Genomic DNA, 22447 nt, shown 5'->3' with positions numbered 1-22447 from the left:
AGATGATGATCCAGGTGTTTTCTTGTTGGGTTTTTACATAACTTGTTTGTCCTAATTGGTTAAATCATCAATCTGGATGCAAAAACAACAGCTTTTACCATATTTAGACCCCAGAGATAACAGGATTTAAAGTGTTGCATCCCCTTCAGTTAAATCATTTAAAAGTTTAAAAACTGCGTGAGTCTGGATGGACCAGTAGAAATACTAATGATGTTCTCGGCTATTAATTATTTAGTTGTCTACACACTGCACAGCTGCTTGCTGCCTTAGTGATACACAAAGAAATCCATGTGCAGATCTACGGTTTGCATTGAGAATTACTGTGGAAACTGAAGGAAAAACAGAAGAAGAAACCTGAGCTGAACTCATCCTCCTGCTGGTTTTATGATAGCAGAGGTTAATGCTAGCAGAAATGACCTCATGTTATTGAATTAGTAGGTCTAATATGCTAACATCCTCCTTGACTCGGTCCTCCTCTTTCACTCCTTTTCTTATCCTACTGTTAAATTATGACTTGTTGATATTTCTAGCCTTTTTTGACTCTACTTGGCACCTTTCACACTGTGGACCATTGCATATAACCTCATGCCATTCCCTAAGCCATTACAGATGGTAGAAAGACACAGCCAGCCAGTTTGTAGCCTTTTATTGCTTTCATTTAGTTGATTTCACAGTAAAATGGTTATAGTTAGCTGTGTGGTTGGCTGTAGTAACAGACAAGGGTGTACACCCAACTTGTCTTTTTTATACATATATATATATAACTTTGATAGAAACAGAAAATGGGGAAAAAACTGCAGCGATCAAACGGACTAGCAGCCATCTATGTATTTTGGGATTAGCAGTGAACGTGTTTCACTGGTTAAGATTATCATTCATATAGTTCATGAGGAAGTCGGGGGCTGACTGTGATGGACCTGAAATGATAAATTTTCATTATTTATTTTCCACCTTCCTCAGGATCCACTGATTTCCCTCTTTCCCGTTCACTTTCTCTCTTTAACATTTTTTGTAATCACAATTGTCTATTTCTTGCTCATTTTAAATATATTTAATAACATTTTCTAAATGCTTTTTTATATTTTTACATTTTCTGTTTTTGTGAAGCGCCTTGTGATTTTTATCTTGAGAGGCGCTATAGAAATGATACTTTCTTCTTCTTCTTTTTCTTCTCCTCCTCCTCCTCCTCCTCCTCCTCCTCCTCCTCCTCCTTTCCAGTCGGCTCATGGGTCCCCGGAAAAACAAACAAATGAATGCAAGTCAACGAGGCTAAAAACGCTATTTTCTAATCCGCTTTGCCCTGGATCGCACGTATGTTGTACTGCAATTTAAATGAAAAGTAATGAACACAGTGATATCTTTGGATTTGAATTCAAAATGATGGGTGTTTTGACGACGCCAGTCACGTACTTTGAGATTTATCGGCTTGCAAAAGTTCGTAATTATCATGACTACACAGCAGAAATCGGCACGTCGCATATGTGACATCACAACATAATTTCCTCTCCCCTAACATAGCTGACACATGCCACATGACCAGATTTATGGTGGTTCTTTCCTCCTGTGGGAAGTTTGCTGAACTTACAGCCCTTTTCCCTCCGTTTTCTCTGTGTCTGCTTTGATGACATCACTTTCATGAAACACATTTGTAGTTCTAGACTTATTTTCACATAAAACTTAAAATAACGTTCCCCTTGTTCAAAAATAAGTGGGTTCTTTGTATTAAAACATGTCTTTAAAATTCACAGACATCATATGTGAAATCCATGGCACAAAACAAGCGGAATTAGAAAATAGCGTTTTTAGCGTCATTGACTTGCATTTATTTTTTTCATTCTTCCGGGGACCCACGGTCCAGAAGTAGATGGGCGTGACTTATGCTCTGTATTAGTGCTAGAAGACATTAGCTGCAAGGCCAGCAGTTACTTGCTGCATACACAATGATAACTGGGCGTTTTTTCTCATGCACATTTTTTTTCTTCAAAACATGGAGAGGGTGGTTGAAGGTCAGCGCAGGACAACAGGATTTGAGCTCTACGGTATCTGGCTGATCGATAGCATGTCCTAGCAGCTGCCCTACTTTACACTAACAGAGAGAGTTCAGCTGCATGCACGGCTCTGCTGCAGCACAAGAGAAGCATACCAGAATCAGATGAGTTAGGTATGTGATGCAGGTCTTTGAGGTTTGCACAAAAATTTAAATTTTTGTCTTAATCCATTTATATTTTCACATATTCTTGGTAAAATACTTATTTTCCCTCTTAAACTTTACGAAGTTATAAACAATCAGTTAGACTGTACATGATACAGCTTCTGTAGGACCATTTTGTATATTAATTTAGGAGAGAAGAGCTCAGTCTCCAGGACTTGGATCAATGTAATTAGTAAAATGCCTCAGATCTCTTGTAATAACGGATATATTTTGTGTGAGAACTCTGTAATCAATCGGTACAACTGATGTGGATTATACAACACAGTGCTATCTTTGAATTTGAATTCAAAACTAAAAAATGTGCTTATTGTTTGTTTATAATAAATTAATGCAGAAATTGTTGATGAACAGTTGTAGAAGTTCAGAGTTTATAGGGAAAAAATAAATGTCTTTTTTGATGGAGTCATACAGATGAGCATGTATTCTGCAACACCCTGGCTCATCAATTACTGATTCCTTCTAAATTAACAGCTGCTGCATTCTAGTAAAGACTTCTTGATGCTGTCGCGGGTGAACTCTAACCTGTAGGAAGTATGGATACAGAGAGGATCGTTGATGGTTTGGGTCATCGGGTCTCTATAATGAGGAGCTGGAAGCAGAAGGACATGTGAAATGGACCTGATGTTCTCTGAGTTTATCTATGTTGCTGATGTGGAGTTAACATCAGCTTGTTTTTATTTTCAGCTTTGACTATTTCAATCATCAATCATGGTTCGCTAAAGATAACCAGGACTCCTGTCTCTATAAAAGCTGCATACTTACAACAAAGTGCCTTTATAGACTCCCTGCACATTTCTTAGAAAACTCCCATTTTCCTCACCGTGACCCTGAAGGCTCTTGGTTTCCGTCACCAAGGAGATTTCAATCTTCAGATGTTAGGAAAGGCATGATGTGATTACGGTTCTCTAAACAAGCAGATGCCATCCTGTCTGCAGATAACGCATTGAATTATATAATGTTGTCTTCTTGATTATTTATTACATATGCATGTTTCTGCATATCCTTGGACCTTCAACACAAACTTTTATCAACACAGATTCAAATGGAAGATGGGCACTGGGCAGACACACTGCCTGCTGAGGACTCTGGCTATTAAACGGGGCGTGGGGGTTCACTAGGGATGGCGTGACACAAAGCTTCACTTCTGAGTCTGAAGCCAAACAACAGTGCAGGAATGTGAAAGCTAGTGAGTGAAATCTGGGGCATCCTTGGATATCAAAGCCTGAGTGGGAGGGAGCACGAAGGGGAGGAACATTTTAGTATTAATCAAAGATGTAAAATATTTCTTCTTTGTTTAACACAAGTACAAACAGGATTAGAGCCTGATGATTTCTCCAAATAACTCACAAAGACCGGGGAAAACTATTCAAAAGTTTGTGAACCTTTAAAATCACCTTGTAGCTTCTAAAGTAGCTGATTATATATTTTTCCAGATTTGTTAAATGTGTGAGATTTGTGAGTAAACGGTGTAAGGTAAATTGTATGCGCCACAGGAACACATCTCGGCTGAAAAATGTTGGTGTTGCTGGACATTTTGCCCAGTTTTATGGCTTTTTGTCACAGAACAGGAAAATGGCTGTAGGCTAGGGCTGCTCGATTATGGCAAAAATAATGATCACTATTATTGTGACAGAAATTGAGGTCTCGATTATTTAAGACGATTTTTCAATTAATGTTTTTATTTTTTATTCAGTCATAAAAATGCTCATGGAACAATCAGGACAAAAATAAATAAGAAACAAGATGATCACTAAAATAACTCCTGATTCCCAGTATAAAAAGACCAATATACTTATAGCTCATAGTTTATGACCCAAGGGCTATTGACCTTGGTTTAACTCATTTAAGTCTAACCAGTACAGACCCAAATACCAATATCTTGCAAATACTGACAGCAATAATTATACAGTGGCATTTATAATGAATAAATGCTAATAAATTGATGATCACAAAATTTTGCATAATATGTATTTAGTCATGTGAAGGTGCTGTCGGAGTGCACTAGCACCGTGTCCTCAGTCTCATAGAGATTAGTTATTATTTTTCAGTGTGAGGAACTTATTTCTATCTTATTTATGAACTATTTATTTACAGGTCCATCAGTTAATGTAATAAATGTCCCAACCACAGCTGCACCTCCTAAACCAGTCTCACAGCAATCAGGGGCAAGCCGCATAAGTGTTTAGCACACCACACGTGCACATTTAGCCGTGTTTTGCGGCTCAGGAGTCTGCAGGTACGGTGTGTGTCACTCACCCTGGTTAATCCAACAGGGACCTGGCTCTGAGAGCCGTTTCTTTTGCGACCCACACATCGCTACATCATTCCCTTTCCTAATGTCCTGAAGGACGGCCCGGAGCGCAGGCGGAGTGTTTAGCTAACCTGCAGGAAATGTCGACGACACTTATCCAGAAAGTAGCTAAGGGTTACCAGAGATGTTTCTGAGGTGTTCGCTAGGTACTTTTAAGATTTAAAAAGTCAAGAAGGGGGTCTGAAAAGCTGTTGGAAACAGCATCAAAGTCGCCAAGTTGGCAACGCTGTGGAGGAGCGCTTCATTTGCAACTCAGGGCAGCGCAAGTGGGAGGAGCAAATAATCAGCTTGTTTTGTTTGTATAATCGTTCAAAACTCAGATCGTAATTGGGATTAAAATTCGATTAATTGAGCAGCCCTACTGCAGGCAGTGAAACAGAAGGCAAAAACACCGGAGCAACCAGTGACTCCGCCCCCTAGCCAATCAGCAGCCAGAATCACGAAGCCTGCCCAACTCAGCCTTGCCAGGTACCTCAACGGAGCAGGGACTAGAAATAGGGGAGAAAGTAGAGAGAAAATACTGAACCGTGCCCTTGGTAGCAGTGGTCAGGCCGAGCTGCATCGGTCCGGGTTGCTCTGAGTAGCGCTCGTGGAAAACCACCTTAAATGTAATCTAACTACTTACCATTCCTTTAATTAATCCCTGTGACCAGGAGGCTGGGCCTTCTGGTAATCTTTTACAGCTCAACACCCCAATTCAGGCTTTCTGAAGGCCTTTTTAAGTTTTTTCTTTACACTTGATGTATCAGATCATAACAGCACGGTGCCATTAGTTCTGAAGAACTCGTCAAAATGGAACAACCAAATCTTTAGAGGTAGCAAATAATGGAAAATAGAGGCAAAAGGTTTTTATCTAGTATCAGTGCTGTTTTCTGAGTAAGAGCTTTGTCATCTGAAGGCCTTTACAGGATAGCGGTGCAGCTCTCCTTAAGATAAAAACATTCTGCTTATCTGGTTGAACTTTGTAGCAACCCGATTAGATTATCAAGATGACTGTCTGCAAACGTAATTAGTGGATAAAGTGACTGGATTTATTACTGAAAGTGTTTATTTGTTCTCTCGTTGTACCAACCAATGTGCTCCGATTCAGTTTTTAAAAACAACACTAATGGATAAAAAAAAACATATACTTAATAATTACTGCCCCACATCTGAAGATAAGACGATGTCAGAGGTTGGGTTGAACTGATGAACTGGATTTGTCCTCTCTTCCCTCCCTCTTCGCCCTCATCCTCATTTTCATTGGTTCTTTCCGAGTTGCGTAGATCTGGAGATTTGCCGGAGTTCCAAAACTCAACCCTCCCCGTTTTAAGTCAACAAATGTTTTGGCAAGCATTGTTGTGCCTGTGAACAATGAGAGGCCAACGTGAAGCAGCAGATTTTCTCCCTCCGCACCCCCTGGTTCCCCCTCCGAGCTTTAATGAAAGGAGTCATTGTCCCTGACCTGGATTGAAAACCCTGTGCTGTACTTTTCCTTTCAGGTCTTAACTTTGTGACGTGCACGCTCTTAGACACATGAATCTTCACAAGCCAAAAACGTAGCTAAAGTCTTGTTGCGGCATCTACAAAAAGCTGTTCTGACACATGAACATAATCTATTTCAGTGCTGACTGGTGTGTCGAAATCTCCGATTCCAGGCCCTTTTACTGTGCTGGCCACCCTGCAGAGCCCCACCCCTCTACCTCTGCTGCCCTCCTCCTCTTTCCAGCTCTAGCTACTGACCATCACTCTGCATGGAGACCAGTCAAAGTAGTTTGTTGTGTTGCTGGTGATAGGTTTAACTGCGGGAACCTGCTCCTCTGTCTTTGGTCCAGTCTATAATAACATCCATTACCTGGGAAGCGTTTTGAGCTGTTTTCTGCGACTTAAAGGTCCAAACAACCTGAAGCCGTGGCTCTGTTTCAAGAGACCGCTAAGGCAGCCACCCTGCCGTCCCGTTCCTGTGGAAGTACTCCAGGAACTGGTCGAATGCAGAGACGTACAGGCACGTGTAGGATGGAGGACTGCAGTTTTGACAGCTTTGAGCTGCTCTTCAGTGGAGCGGTGGATAAGCTCAAAAGCCATAAAAGTAACCTCAACCTCAGTAAGTTTGTCTACTTGAGATTCAGTAATTTGTGTAAAATGTCGTTACAAACCCAGAAAGGTTTGTACATTACAGGGTCCTAACTGTCCTAGAAAATGCTGGAATTTAAATGAAGCATTGTTGGGCTTGCCTATGGTTGAGATTTCAGTAAAGTGTTTTAAACCAACTAAAATTAGTGATGCTGTAAAATATAAATGATATAGTTTGTGTAAATAATCGCCTTCGTAAGACGTTGGAAAATGTTAACGTACCTTGAATGTACTTGAGTTAGATTTTATCAAAGGTAAAGAGTTATTTTTTTCTTTCCTTATTTTGAGACTTTCCAGTTTTGACTCATGTTTGGTAAATTTCATCAACAGATAAAAATGTGGATCAAGTCTAACAAAGATGTTAACCTCTACGTTAAACATGCTAGACTGCACATTAAGAGGGGTACAAGTGAAAGCTAATGAGTGGCGTTATTATAACATTATGGTAAACATTGTGTAAATTATCGGATTCATCCACAGATATTAGGATGTTTGGTATTCATCATCAGGTTGTACGCTTTTGCTGAAGTTCAAAACCAGGTACTTTTCAGAACTTATTGCTTTCTGACGTTCATAACCTTGAAAGTTAAAAAATGGGATTATGTAACATCTAGTGACAAACCTCTAGCAATAATTTAATTTATCAGGGCTTGCAGGGATTTCTATTTGTACATATACCAGGGTGACGGTGGCAGAGGAAGTGCCTGCCACATAACTCGAGGGTTGCAGGTTTGAGCCCCGCTCAGTCTGTCACAGTTGCGTCCTTGGGCAAGACACTTCACCCACCTACGTGCTGGTGCCAGTGTACGACAGCCTCACTTCCATCCATTCCAGTATCCACTGGGGGAAGCTGTGGCTACAGTGTAGCTCATCACCACCACCATGGGTACAGGACATTTACCATATGTAAAATAAACATGTGGCCAAAGTCTTTGTTATACCAGGTTGTCTTGATTTTACTTTTCATTCAGTCTGTTTTTTATTCTTGCCGTTGACGTTAACAAGGACCAAAACAAAGCTTGTGTGTGATGCTCTGCTACTGTGTGCTTGTTGTGCCTACCTGTACTACTGCTGCTGCTTCTGCTTCTGGTGGTTTAACTAATGTTTGTCTGACATAGAGAAACCTGTTGGATGTTAAGCTGCTTGGTTTATTTTCACCTCCAGTCTACTCTGTAAATCAGCTGCTCTAGACCTGGGTCAGGACACTGTCATGGGTCTTTAAACAACAAAAGTGAGGGTCAGGATTAACATCAACAATCATTTTAAATTTAATACATGTGTTTTTTTCCCCACACAAATTACCAAGAGATGAAAGCATGATTGTTGAAGCATTTGTTTTCATGTAACTGGATTTTAAAGATAACTGGTTACAAGTGACTGCCTACTTGGTTAGGTGACAGATCATTTGCTGCTGTGGCCCCCAGACTCTCTCTCTCTCTCTCTCTCCCCCTGAGCCTGAGATCAGTGGACTCAGTGGTCTCCTTTAAAAAGCAGCTGAAAACTCACTTGTTCAAGATGGTTTTGGTGTGACCTTCATCACCCTCTCCTGGTTCTGCTCTCCCCACCTAATCCACCTTCCTCAGGATCCACTGATTTCCCTCTTTCCTGTTCACTCTCTCTCTTTACATATTTTAATCACAAATGTCTATTTTTTGCTCATTTTAAATATATTTTTAATCATTTTCAAAATTCTTCTTTATATTTTAACATTTTTTGTTGTTGTGAAGCGCCTCGTGATTTTTAGCTACAGTAGACGCCATGTTTTAATACCAAAAACAAGAGGATTGATCACACCTGATGGTTTTATCAGACTTCCAAAGAAAAGCCTTGTTTTGTTAACTGCTCTAACTTACCCGAGCTGTTAGAGGTGCTTATGTGAGAAGTGGAGTAGATGCCAGGACTAACAATAGGAGGTTCAGACAGAAAATGTTCTGTTAGCACCACAGTAAGCTATGAGAACTGGCGTTCTTGTTTTATTAAACCCAGATGACCTAAAGGAGGTGCACAGACCCCATACTGTAGCTGATCTCATCAACTGTTGATCCTGATAGAACTGGTTCAGGTTTTTGTTCCATGTGTGCCTACATGTATGCCAGGACTGAATAGCTAGTTCTTTTGCACACGTGCACACTTTTCTCGACCTCTTCCCTCCTCTCATATTCATGTGATCATTTAGTCGGGGACAATAGGCTGGAAGGAAACACTGCTGATGTTGCAGTCTGGGCTCAGAAAGCCTTGATACCTGAAACCAGGTTGGGTCGAGAGCTGATCGGCGGGGAGGAAGTAGAGTTTATGAGGCAGGTGATGGGTATGAGGTGATGAAATGTTGTCAAAACGTAGTGATTTTTGAATGACTGTTTTGTTTCTGTCGGGCTGAATGAGGAAATGAAACTGTTTCATGTCTTTACTGCGCTTTTATTCTCACCCTTCCTTAACGACCGCGACGTTGTTAGAGAGGCTCTTTGGATTTTGTTGTTTTAGTAACAAATTATCAGCTTCTTATCTCAAAGATTTGAATGGTCTTGCTTTTTTTTCAGAGGAGGAGCTGAGGAAACTGCGTGAAGAGACCAATGTGGACTTGTTGCGGCAGGAGCTGGAACGAGAGCGGAGCAAACGGATGGAACTGGAGCAGAAGATGAATGAGGCGCTCAGAACCAGGTAAGAAAGCAGAGTCGAGTGTGTGTCAGGTAAGAAGGACGGGATCTTATCTGAGTTCATCGCCGGTCAATTTGTTTGCGCATGTGTGTGTGTGTGTGTGTGTGTGTGTGTGTGTGTGTGTGTGTGTGTGTGCGTGTGCGTGTGTGTGTTAATGTTGGAGCAGTCCAAAGTTTCAGACAGAAGCTGCTTGTAGACGGGGAGTTCCTCAAGGAGATGTTTTGGTGTTTTTGTGATTTGAAGCAGAGTAAAAACACAGACATGTCACGCTCCTGTCTGCATCCAGCACTGTAACACATCTGCTGCATGTCTCATGTAGGTCTAGATCAGGTGATGGAGGTCACTGGTGCCACTTGTGATCTCAATATCAGCCCAGCAACATAACCTCAGAAATGAGAGACCTCGTATGAAGAGGCATTTTGTAATAATGTCTGGCCAAATGCACTCTTCTGGTCAACCAAATCAAAGCATTACCTTATAAGTGACAAAGAGCTTCTTTGAGAGGAGATTAGAATTTCCGTGCCTTTTTTCAAGCTAGCATCTAGTGCTTGGCAATAAAGCAACAATAGATATGAGCGCTTCTGTGTGTGATGGTAGGGGAAAGCCGGGCACGCTGCACCCACAACACAAAGTTTAGAGCTGAACAACATCCAGAATATGGTCGATAAATCATACTTCTCAGTTTTGTTTGTTAACGACTCATCAGAACCGCAAGAAAGCGTGTCAACCTGAGCATGGACAGGAAGTGAGCTAGCATTAGCCCCACTTTGGCTAACTTCTTCATGAAGCAGTAAAGATCTGAGTTTCTTTTGTAGCCAAATTTGCAAACTGAGATATTAAAAAATATTAAAGCAATGCTTGTTTAGGTGAAGAGTTAGCACAAAGTACTAGTTTATTCAGATGTGCTGATGAACAGCTACATGAGGCTCTGCAGTCTACTTACAGAGAAAATACCAACATAGATCTAATAATTCAGTAAATGTTTTATTAAACTAAAACACCCGTCTGGTTTTGAGAATCAGTCCTCCTCTGTGCTCGGCCAATCAGGAACTCAGAAATCGATTGTTTTCCTGGTTTTTGTTCGTCAAGTTCCAAAATTAAGAGATCCAGGATCTTTCCTGACCCGCGGACTTAGCATAGAGCTAAGTCACTCATGCTATAACAGATTTCCCATAATTGTAAATTTAAAGTTAATTTGCCAATTGTTCGTAAAATATTTTTGTGTTAAATAAGGTAAAGTGTATTTTGGCATGTTCAGATGTAGAGGAGTCCGAGCTCTGTACCGGCCCTTAGAACCAGGTGAGGTGCGTTTGTCCAGAAAAAAGCCAGGAAGCAGCCAGCAGTGACTGATGCTTCCTGCTTTTATTTCTGGGTACACTGATTCATTCATTCATCCTTCCATGTGATAATTTCATGTAAAACTTGTGTTTTCTCCTGTTTTCATATCGTTAGCATGACAGCTGAGTCAGAATGATCTTTGTGAAGCCAGCACACACATTTGATGGTGGACGGCCATTTTAAACACTTAAATGGTTTCCGCGATACATTTGAAGCAACGCTGACAGTGTTTCTTTAAATCAGCCCATCTGTGTCACCACCGAAGCACTTCCTGAGACGATCCTCACGTGACTGGAACTTTTGGTGCTGTAGAAGTGAAAGTAAACCATGACACATTTTTCTCTTTCCCACCTGCAGACTGGAGGATTCTCCACCACAGCCCCCCCGAAAACAGCAGTCACCCTCCAACCACGGAACAGGTAAATCGCTGAGGGGCGAGTCTGGGAATACGGCAGGAAATGAGTGCAGAGGGTGGGCTTTACTGTCCTTGGTGTGTGTGTGTGTGTGTGTGTGTGTGTGTGTGTGTGTGTGTGTGCGTGTGCGTGTGCGTGTGCGTGTGCGTGCACGTCTTTTCTAAAAGGAGAATGTGAGCAGAGTGATGCTGTGCTAATTCGTAAAATGGGTTGATTGTAGATCACTTCATGTAGGCCACAAGTGTCTTGAGTTCCAGTTCAAATTAGCTGTGTGTGTGCGTGTGTGTGTGTGTGTGTGTGTGTGTTTCTCCAGCTTGATTTCACATAAATGAGCTTAAAGATATTTGTAAAAGAAAGATAAGAGCAGTTTAGGCTGAGTAAAGCCTGTTTAGTTAAACGTGTGTTCATCTCCATACTGTATGTGATGTGGAGATCCACCCTTCAGCTTCCTATGAACCGCAAAAACTGATTTCTAGGAAAGTAGGAAAAGCATCATTTTAAGACATTTAATCTTATCTTTAGTCTAAAAAAGACATTAAATTATTCTCTAAAATAAGCTAAATATTGTTAAATATGATCTACATTTTCTTGTTTTGAGTAAAAAAAATCAGATAAGTAAAAGTTGCGTGTCTAGAATTCTCTAAACTAGCTAAAGAATCAAAATTTAGAATATTTTTTTTCTCTATAGAAGTTTTTGCTTCTTTTACTTTCTCAGAAGTCAGTTTTTGCAGTGTGCTGACTATTTTGGTACCATCACCAGTCTGTGTTCTCTCTATAAAAAACGTGTGTCTTGCCAGAGGGTAAATAATGACACCAACAATGTTTCTGTCCTTCCTTCTGGATCCAAGTCTCACCAGCTGGCTGCAGACTCGTTAGGTAACCTTAGCTACGGACCGATATTTCAGCCAAATGGATTTTGAAACTACTTGTTCCCTTTTCTCACTGTTCAGCCACAGTTTTCCAGATGGTTCTTTGTGACACAGCTCATGTGAGGCTGCTGTTGCTGCTTGGTACAAACATGATTAATTAGTGTGATTTTAGATGTCACATCCAAACAGCTGAGGGGCTGGGATCCAGTTAAATCCCATTTCCCCCCTGGAAAAGATCCCAGCTGTGTGGAAGGATTGTAAATCTAGTCAAATTGGCCTTAAAGAGTGAGTTAACTGAGAAACCGTTTATTTTTTTGCTTTTAATTTTTTTACTTGTTATTTTTGGAATATCTTAAAGTCAGAGTCCCATTACTCATCACACACTGGTGAAACTAATCTCCATATTTGATCCATCCCCATGGGGAGTGGTGAGCTGCAGCTGTGGCTGCACTCGGGAACTATTAGGTGGTTTAACCCCCAATCCAACCCATTAAAGCTGAGTGCCAAGCAGGGAGGCATTGGGTCCCATTTTTCAAAGTCATTGGTGTGACCCGACCAGGATTTGAACTCCGATCTCCCAGTCCCAGGGCAGGCACTCTACCACTAAGCCACTGAGAAGGTGACAGTCACTGTGAGCTTCACACGCAGGCTGAACGTGAAAATAGTCTTCTACACCTATCTCCTGCATTTGCTTCTGATAGAAATGAGATGAGGAAACGCTACGTTTAAGCCTAATTTATACCTCTCAGTTTGCGTCTGTGTGGAGACACCAAACACCATTATGTGTTGGCACAAGGGCTCTCCAACAGGCTCACGGAGGGTGATGGAGACAACTCCAAATTTTTAAAATCTGTCAAAGTGACGGAGACCACAAGATTGTGGTTGGTCAGGACGTCGCTTCCTGTAAATTCATCAACAGCACCGCCATTGCCCCGTCAATAATTACAAAGATATTTAGCAGCAGACATGGAACTGATTTGAAAAGTCTGAATATATGAACGTTTATTTACCCATGACTGAAGAAGTACAAAATATGGAGCAAACATTTAATTCCTGGACGGAAATGACAGAAAGCGTGAGTTTAGAGATGGTGACCACATGAAGAGGTAGAGGAGAATGAAGGACAAATTTGTCTGTGTTGTAAAGTCTCAGAAATATATAAACACATTTGTAAATACACTATTGTTGACCGGTTACATGAGTGTTAGGGTGGCATGACACCACAGAACAGCACTACGCCCTCTGTTGTCCTGGTGGGGAATTGTTTTGCAACACTCCCCAGGTGACGACGAAGTCCAAGAGCAAACCGTCTCTGTGGATGTGTATTCGTCTGTCCCTTGCAGAGCTGAAGGAGTATAAACTAGGTTTTAAAAAAGCATATGGTGTTTGCACTTCACATTGAAAAATGGATGTCTCGGTGAACGTCTCAGCTAGTAGAAGCTAACTGTTAGCATTAGCAACACCACCACATGGCAGAACGTCTTCAGGCTTTCGTTCTTGTGGAGATAAAACATCAACATTGCAAAGCACTTGGAGTCACTGCTAGCATTGCTGTTAGCCAATCAGGCGCCAAATATTAGGAAGTAAGACTCCAAATGCTGCCATGTTTGGATCCTCACTACTACGGCAAACTTCTACTTCCTGAAACAGGAGCTCCAGAGCTTTTTTCCCACAGATATCACCTCACAAGACATTAATTTATACAACAGTGCAGATGTGTTGACAAAACTCCTTGGATGAGAAGCAAAACATCTTCAAGAAACCAAAGAAGTCCAGTTGCCTTCATTTGAACCCTTTTGGATTATCATGACCTGGATGACTGAGAACCTTCACCAGCATACTGCAAATGTATTGAAAAAGAAGTGATCTTAGTCTTTAGTAAAAACATTTTTTCTTCTTTAGTTTAGGAAACACTGAACAGTATTTATCATGTTAAACAACACAACCATGGGGACTCTCTTCTCTGTAGTGTTTCATGTGATGCATCAATCCAAACCTTAATGTTTAACTGTTGGATGGAGCGGATCACGTCTCAGCCTAACGATCCATCGGTTCTGTTGAGCAGAGAAACAGCAGAAGGAAGTCTGGAGTTCTCGCCTGCAGAAGTGGCTCTACGAGCGTTTCGGGGATTACATCGAAGACTTCCGCTTCCAGCCGGAGGAGAGCACCGTGGAGGCAGAGGAGCCGCTAAGTGCTAAAAGGTAGGTGAGATGTGCTCTGGAACAGAACGCGAAGGTTCTGTGTTTGGTACCGACTCTGCTGCTGTTCCGGCTGACGTAGAATCAGGCAAGAGAGCGTTCATCCGGTCGGCACATGACTCACTCTTCTTGTAAATGCTCATTGGCATTGAATAGGTGATGCTTTTATATCAGCGTGTTATTTCACCTCCTGTTTCAAGAACCGTGAGTCCTGGCAGATTTACGAAGCATCATCTCCTCCTCCTCCCACACAAAAATCACCCCTTGTCTCGTTTCTAATCCTTATTCTTTTCCCTCTCAGGTTGACGGAGAACATGAGGCGACTCAGTGAGTACTCAGAGCGGAGACTGTTGTGATGTCATAAAAAGTTCTACTGGACACAAGAGTATTGTGTGAATTAGATAAACGATCGTGTTTTTCAGAGCGAGGAGCCAGGCCCGTCACCAACTTCTTAAGGAACCTCTCGGCCTTATCCAACTGGCACTCTGTCTACACCTCAGCTATTGCCTTCATAGTGAGTTCACACTTTATCTTCATTTTAATAAACACCCTCTTGCTGTTTTATCATTCCTTCAAGCAAAAGATGCCTAGAAAAGCAAAAGAAAATATTTTGGTGCTTTTTTTGTTCCTTAAATAAATATAATTTGGCAGCGCTCCAGGTGACTGATTAGGAGGCTGTTGTGGTCTAATTAGCTCTTTATTAATGTCCAGAGTCAGTGAGGATACCCGACTAACACCAGAACTGCCCGGGTGTACAGCAGGGCTCTGGTAACATCACTTGCTGCCACAGAAGAAAGCCTCTGATCCTTCTGCGTTCATTCGTTAGTCGTAGTGTCGCATTTAAAAGAAGATGGTTTCATTCAAAAACCATCATTAACTGGCAGTGCTTCGCTATCAGACTGACTTAAGCCCCCTTCAGACAGGCCATGGAAAACGGAAATGTTCAGGACTCTGTCCGTAAGACCTTTGTGTCTGAATACAAACATCCAGATAACCTTTTCCGTAATTTAACCGGACGAAGCCCCTAGTAACAGGTCCGGACTTGTTACGGACAGGGTGGCTGCTTCAGACCGGCGAGGTTGAGTTCCGGACAGGGAGGAGGGGACCGGGGGACGCTGTGCGCACCTAGATAGCCCGCTGTTGTAGCATGCGGCGAACCACGGCAGCTCGCCTCCTACGGTACCGTCTAGACCCGCGACGGAGCGTTTCACACCGCTTCAGTGATTCCTTTAACCATTGAGCTTCATCATACAGGTCTCTTATGCATCTTCGTGTGCGCACAATTATGCTTAACATAAGTCCGACCCCCCCCTCCCACCCCCCCCCCCCCCCCCCACCCCCCACACACACACACACACATACACACATCTGGAAATTTTCCCTGCTGTGTGAAGGCAGCCGAAAGGACAAGTTCCGGTACGAAAGTGGTGTGTCTGAAAACACAGTTCTGGTTAAAAACCGGACTGAATTGTCCGCACATATTCCAGAATGTCAATCTGAAAAGGGTTTTAGAGTTTTGACTGAACTGGTTGGATGAATGTTGAAGTGATGAGTGATCCTGCGCTGCTTTGTGTTTGATCTTTAGATCTACATGAACGCTGCTTGGCATGGCTGGGCCGTTCCCATGTTCCTCTTCCTGGCCATCCTGCGTTTGTCCTTAAATTACCTCATCGCCAGGTATAAAACCACGGCCTCATGTCGTTGATCAAAATCCAGAGAGGATGTTTTGAATCAGTACCAGGATAGTAGAGCCATTTGTTGACTCGCACATTAATTATCGTCTCCTTACTTTTCGTCAGAGGTTGGAGGATCCAGTGGAGCATTGTGCCTGAGGTTTCTGAGCCCATGGTGAGAAAACATCCCACTTTCTGGACCAGATTTCAGGTTGCATGTAGCTGGTTTTGATGGTTGGACTTGTTTTAAAACAGGAACCTCCAAAGGAAGACTTGACTGTGTCTGAAAAGTTCCAGCTGGTGCTTGATGTGGCTCAGAAAGCTCAGGTAGGAGGAAGTTTCACAGAACAGTTCAGCTGTTTAGAAATATAAGAAAATGCTGGTCAGTCATTTCTGATTTCATCTGTCTTTGCAGAACCTTTTTGGTAAGATGGCGGATGTGTTGGAGAAGATTAAGAAGTAAGTTTATTTCCCTCTAAGGTCACAGCTTTGATCGGTGTTGAACCCTGACGGATGTGTCTGTGCTGCAGCTTGTTCATGTGGGTGCAGCCTGAAAGCACCCGCAAACTTTACATCGGCATGTGGGTGGCTTTCATCTCCTCCTGCGTCCTGCCGTTCAAGCTAGTGGGCTTCATGATGGGTGAGACACTACACCATCTCCATGGTCTATGGTCAAGCTGTGAAAATGCATCAGTTTACATGATACTGGAAAAACAAATCACAATATGAATTTTTAAAATTGCAGGGGGGGGGGGGAAATCAGTAGTGAATCACGTAATAAGTTATGCTGTGCTCCTGCCATCTGGTTGACGATGAACCCAGTCGTGTTTTCTGTACCGCGGGCTTTTCAGTAGGTTTATTAGCACAATTTGTTCACCAGGGTCAGCAGTAGCTCAGGAAGTAGAGCGGGCTGTCTAGTAATCGGAAGGTTGCAATCAATCAAAGCTTTACTAATGTATAGCACCTTCCACAACCCTTTTCGGGCGCCCAAGGCGCTAGAACACATTGTAAAAGGACACATAGTCATAAAAAGAGAAGTTAAAACATGGGACATAAAACGTAGAGCATAAAGCAAAAGGATAAAACAATGAATGAAAGCGACCTAACAAGGAATAAAACAGGAATTAAAAACAAGAACTAAAAGTAACATAAGAGCAAGCTGACTTCAAACATGTTCTGGAAATGCTAATAAAGAGTTTTCAGTCGACTCTTAAAATCCGGCAAAGGGGTAGACGGCGTAACTGCGGGTGGCAGCTGGTTCCACGGTGATGGGGCTAGGACCGAGAAAGCCCGGCCCCCACAAGTTCGACACTTGGTGCGAGGAACGACAAGGAGGCCCTGATCAGAAGAGTGCATGAAGGCAAATGTGTCTTCAGAAGCGCTGCTAAGTAAGGAGGGGCGTTGCCCTGAAAGAAATTAAACACAAAAACCAGGAGTTTAAAACGTGCCTGATAAAAAACAGGAAGCCATTGATGGGAGGCCAGCACAGGACTGATGTGAACCCACTTCCTGGACCCAGGCAGAAACCTGGCGGTGCTTTTCTGTGCAATCTGAAGACGACACAGTGATGACTGACCGAGCCCGGCATAGAGAGAATTGTAGTAATCTAATCTAATCTTGCCGGTTCAATCCCTACTCCAACCAGAGAATGCTGCTGTTGTGTCCTTGGGCAAGACACTTAACCTGCTTTGCCTGCTGGCGGTGGTCAGAGGGACCGGTGGCGTCTGTGTTCTGCAGGCCTTGCCTCTGTCAGTGACCCCAGGGCAACTGCAGCGACATTGTAGCTCATCCCCACCAGCGCGTGATTGGGTGGATGAGTGATTGTGTTGTGAAGCGCTTTGGGGAGTCGTAGAACCCTAAGAAGGCGCTATAAATACAGGCTATTCACTAATACCATCAGAACAACAAACTACAGATCAGAGTTTTTGTGCTGGAGTTGGTCTGAACTTCGGCGAACCATGAAAACAGGCATGAGCTTATTCAAGGCAGAACGAGAGGTTTAGCTAAGACAAGACAACAGTGAAACCTGTTTGTGCCAAGTGTTACTTCAATGTGTTATTATGTATGGTAATGTTATTCAGACTGGAGCCAGCTAGCTCCATGTTGCAGCCTGAAGCTACACGATGTTGGCATGGCAAACCATCCTGTAGTCTAGCCACGACCTATAGACCGGGCTCGGTCGTGGAGCAGAATCTCCGGTTGTCTTTCAGACTGTCTCCACTTGTTATTGGACAACAGTGTGACATACTCATCGCTACGGATGTCATTCAGGGGGCAGTTCACCTTACTCCATAAAAGAAGATACATACATCTTTTTTTCTAAATAAAGGATTTAAAGACCTCTATCTGCTCTTGACTCAAAGTAAAACGAAGAAAAACAGTGCAAAGTTGAAGCTAAAGCTGTTTCAAAACGAGCCGCCGCCATCTTCGTTGTTCTGCTCCGCTGCATCAGCCCGCCCACCAAACCGATTGAGCGCTGTGATTGGCATAACACAAAACCGTTCGGGCCAATGGTAGGCCTGCTGAGGCTCCTATGGAGCGTGGCTAATCTAACATGCAGTCTAGGTTTCTAGGCTAACACAATGAAACTTCCTATGAAATAAAGCAACAGTTTAATACTTTATTAATGTAATAATACTGATCACATGACCTTTTGGAGAATGTGTTAAGTGATTTTATTTTAATAAAGGAAGTCGTTTCTTACATCTAACATTTATGTGAGGTTTTTTCTTTTTTAGAAAAACACTGAAATATTTTGGGTTTACAGGCAGATTTTAAGCAGAAGTCTCTGATTAAACAATTATAATGCAAGTAATGGATTTTTTTGTATTTTGAATTGTTGGATAAAGTTGTATTCATCGACCGTAAGACACATGCTAGGTGAAAACGATAAAACTGAGTAAATAAAATAAATTAGAGAAATCAAGTTGATGCCGTCGGGCTCTTTGTGGTCCAACTAGCTGGTCTGTAACATCAGGTAGGATCTCACCTGGGATCTTACTGAGACACCTGCTTAGTGAATACATGCACATCCAGTTCACACAAACGCATGCATGTAGACACTGAGTTGAGAGTTTTTCTTGTAGACAATGAGTCCCTGGACAGTTGTTGTCTCAGATGTCCCTGCTAGACACAAACAGCCATTAGAGCAGGCCTGAGTCTGTTGGAGATGATTGCTGAAGTCCTCTGGTCTCCACAGGTGTGTACGCTGGTATCAAGTTCTTCATCATAGACTTCCTGTTTAAGAGCTGCCCAAAGCTTCGGGACAAGTACGACACCCCATACATCGTGTGGAACAGCCTGCCCACAGACCCCCAGCTCAAAGAGAGGACCAACGCCACCGTGTCACGGCGGGTATGAGGACTACACCCCCAGCTCTCATTATACATCATTTAACACACAAGTCTCAGGTTCTACATATCATGTGACTGAAGTGTTTGATGTTTCAAACCACCTTTAGATGTGTGTCTGCCTCTAACTGTCCCCCACCACCCCTACATAGTAGAGCAAAGAGGAGATCAATAAAGTACCAAAATACCCTCATTCCCATAATTAAACATCACACCCATCACTGTGTGTGTGTGTGTGTGAGAGTGTGTCCTTGTCACAGGTGTGTTTTGTTGTCTCTTTCTCAGCTCTCCTGCATTGAGAAGGTAGGGGATTCTGGTGTCTCTGTCCTCAAGTGTCCTATGAGTTCACCTCAGCGTGTGTGTGTGTGTGTGTGTGTGTGTGTGGGGGGGGGGGGGTGTATGGTGTGCATTAAGTTTTCGTCAAGGTTAGGGTTAGGAATAGATCAGCAATGGTTAGTGTTCGAATATGGGTTAGGAAAGACAGGTGTGTGTGTGTGTGTGTGTGTGTGTGTGTGTGTGTGTGTGTGTGTGTGTGTGTGTGTGTGTGTGTGTGTGTGTGTGTGTGTGTGACACTGGAACCACTTGCTATTAAGTGATCAAAAATGTCAACCAACACTCAGCAGAACCTGGACAGGTTTGCTTTATTATTTTTTTCCAAACTGTATTTTTTGAGTAAACATATTAAATATTATTAACATTAAGTTATTTTAAGGCTTGATTAAATCCTTGTGGATGACCTGGTGACATTTCTGACCCGCGGCTGTAGAAGCTCCGTGAGACGTAGCAGTTACCGACTAGCTCATTTATGACTGATTAGCTCATTTAACTCTGCTGTTTGCTTTAATAAACACGAGTTCCTGTTGTTGCTGTTAGCGTGTGTTAGCCCCCAGCTCAGCTGGTTTGTAATGTAGGACTTGTGACCCTGTAGATGTTACCAGTGAGAAGTTCATTACATCTGTGTTTATCCTCCTGTCGTTGTGGAAGCTGCAGAAATATCCATCTCACTCTGAGCTTTCTTATCACACCTGAACCAGGTGCAGTCGCTGCTTTAGGTTCTGATGCTCGTATCTGTAAAAGTAATCAGATTCTGACCTGTTCCTCTCTTTCTCCCCCCTTTTTTTCATCCTTTGTTCCATTTACTTTCATTCTCTTGCCATTTTCTTGTTTTATCCTCCCTGTGCCCCCCCAGGTTCAGCCGGTGGTATCTCGGGGCAGCCTGGCCACCATCCCGAGTGGCATGAGTCGAGAGGAAGAGACTGGTCGCTCTCACAGCACGAAGAAGGGGGCCTTCCATGAGATCTTCAGCCTGCCTGAGTCAGAGCGCCCTCTGGCGGGTGAGAAGAGGCTTTACAGCGCTGCAAAATCAACTGAACTTGATAAAGTCTAGAGAAAGAAAACACAATCTAGGTCATTTAATGAAACCTTGTTTTTTGTTGCCAGTGTGTGAGAACGGCTGGAGGTGTTGTCTGATAAACAGAGACCGAAAGATGCCCACAGATTACATCAGGAACGGAGTTCTCTACGTCACAGAGAAGTGGGTGGAGCTTAGAGCCTCACACTTGTGAGAGAGCAGACCTCCCCCTTTCTAAAGCCTTTCTCCTGTTTTCCTCCCATTAGTTACCTGTGCTTTGAGAGCTCCAGCTCCAAATCCAGCTCCTCCAAGAAAAACAAAGTCATCAAGCTGGTGGACATCACCGACATCCAGAAGGTATCCCCTCTGGTTATCTGAGACTTGTGTGAAACACCACGCGTTCGAGATATCTATGTTCCTCTGAACGTGTCACTTGTTTCCTCCACAGTACAAGGTGTTGTCAGTGCTGCCAGGAAGTGGGATGGGCATCTCTATAGCCACGCCCTCTACTCAGAAGGTACGGCGTGTTGTGTCCGCTGCTTTTAGACGTTTAAATTCAAGTGTCAGAAAATAAAGCTGTAGGGTTTGATGATCAGCTGAAAGGCAAAAGTGGATTCATCTCATTTAACCAAATTCAAACCTAACGAAGGTCGAGCGATCGGCTGAACTTATCAATCTTTTTTTAATGCTTTAATTTGTCTCGCAGGTGAGACTTTACAAACTACTTGTTGACACACAACACTTTTTTCAAACCACCCAAGAGTTTCAAAGTCACCCTCATTCTCACACGAGTGACTTGAACCAATTCAACGATCATGATTGGTGGATCGCTGCAGTTAGCGCGTGCCAGGCACAGAAAAAGTCTAAAGTCATCTGTGTGGACACACCGCCCATCATGCTTTGTTGAACTGATGAGCAATCTTAGTCTTAACAAACCTGTGTGTGAACACACATCTGCATTTGATGTTATTATATATGAAGGAAAAGATTGTCCAAAAACAAGCTTCAAAGCCCTGATCTGCTGCGTCTCCTCCAGCCGCTGGTGTTCGGCGCCATGATGCACAGAGACGAGGCATTCGAGGCCATCTTCACTCAGTACATGAAGATCCTGACCACCTCCAAACCTCCAGCCAGCACAGAGCTCTAGACTGCCTGCTCTCCTCCACCGCGGGGCTTCAGACCCAGGCAGAGAGCCTTCTCTACAGCCTCCTTTCTCCTCGTCGCATCAGGGATCCTAAAAGAAGTCCCGGGCTTTGGCGGGCGGATTTGGCGTTTATGCTGGATGGGATCTGAGTGGAGGACCGGGAATAGTAGTCTGTATCAGTCAGAGGACTAGCGAGGAGCCGGCTCTCCTCTCAAACCTCACAGACCAACAGACTCACTCGCTTTACTCGTCTCTGTGTTAGCATGTGTGAGTGTGTGTTAAGTGGCTCAGTTGTCCTCTGTTTTTGATTTTGGTCACTGGAGTGATGCCCACTGTGGTAGGGAGACTAAAACCCTCACATCTGTTAGTTTCAGCTTCAGAACCTGCAGCAGTCGGTAAACTGGTGCCTCCTGGCATAGCTCATCACAATAATCAGTGTACCCGTCTGAGTGTGTTGTGTTTTTAGCTGTGAAAATGTCCGACACACGACAGGCAGCCCTTTTCTTACCATGTGCTTTTTTAAAATACCTTTCAGCAGCAGCTGTCGGCTGCCAAGCAGACAATGCTGAAACCTCTGCTAATGTGTGTGTTGGTGTTGATTCCTGAAACGTGACAAATCTTTAGCCTGCTTTCGTTTGGAAACTTCTTTAGCCACCAGGTGGAGAGCACAACACAGACTGCCTACTCATGGCACAGATAGGAACCACATCTCCTCGTGTGTATTTTTTTTACATGACTGGTATTCTTCCTGCACTTTACCAGAACGTTAACACCCTCAGCTGTTCTACGTTGTCTTTGGGTGAAGTTCTGCTAAATTAGCC

At 43.1% G+C, this 22447-nt stretch overlaps 1 protein-coding gene across 3 annotated transcripts in view; it reads left to right on the top strand.

Annotated features, from left to right (window-relative positions):
* gramd4a (GRAM domain containing 4a) overlaps positions 1-21842 on the top strand; it is a 45010-nt gene extending 23168 nt beyond the window's left edge. For 2 of the 3 annotated variants that reach the window (XM_015956671.3, XM_015956679.3), the window contains 16 exons: positions 9173-9293; positions 10986-11047; positions 13976-14111; positions 14410-14435; positions 14531-14622; positions 15694-15785; positions 15908-15956; positions 16037-16108; positions 16197-16240; positions 16312-16421; positions 18981-19135; positions 20321-20465; positions 20572-20665; positions 20749-20839; positions 20931-20999; positions 21519-21842. In XM_015956671.3, coding sequence (XP_015812157.3) covers positions 9173-9293; positions 10986-11047; positions 13976-14111; positions 14410-14435; positions 14531-14622; positions 15694-15785; positions 15908-15956; positions 16037-16108; positions 16197-16240; positions 16312-16421; positions 18981-19135; positions 20321-20465; positions 20572-20665; positions 20749-20839; positions 20931-20999; positions 21519-21629 — 1469 coding nt within the window. In that variant the 3' untranslated portion in view covers positions 21630-21842. Of the gene's footprint in view, positions 1-6391; positions 6607-9172; positions 9294-10985; positions 11048-13975; positions 14112-14409; positions 14436-14530; positions 14623-15693; positions 15786-15907; positions 15957-16036; positions 16109-16196; positions 16241-16311; positions 16422-18980; positions 19136-20320; positions 20466-20571; positions 20666-20748; positions 20840-20930; positions 21000-21518 lie in introns of those variants that run through there. The other variant, XM_015956687.3, reaches the window with a different exon arrangement.
* Positions 21843-22447: the final 605 nt, after the last annotated feature.

The sequence above is a fragment of the Nothobranchius furzeri genome, chromosome 1 (assembly GCF_043380555.1).
Source record: "Nothobranchius furzeri strain GRZ-AD chromosome 1, NfurGRZ-RIMD1, whole genome shotgun sequence".
Lineage (NCBI taxonomy): Eukaryota > Metazoa > Chordata > Actinopteri > Cyprinodontiformes > Nothobranchiidae > Nothobranchius > Nothobranchius furzeri.
The sequence above is the reverse complement of the archived record's forward strand: the minus strand, read 5'-3'. Positions and strand labels throughout refer to the sequence as shown.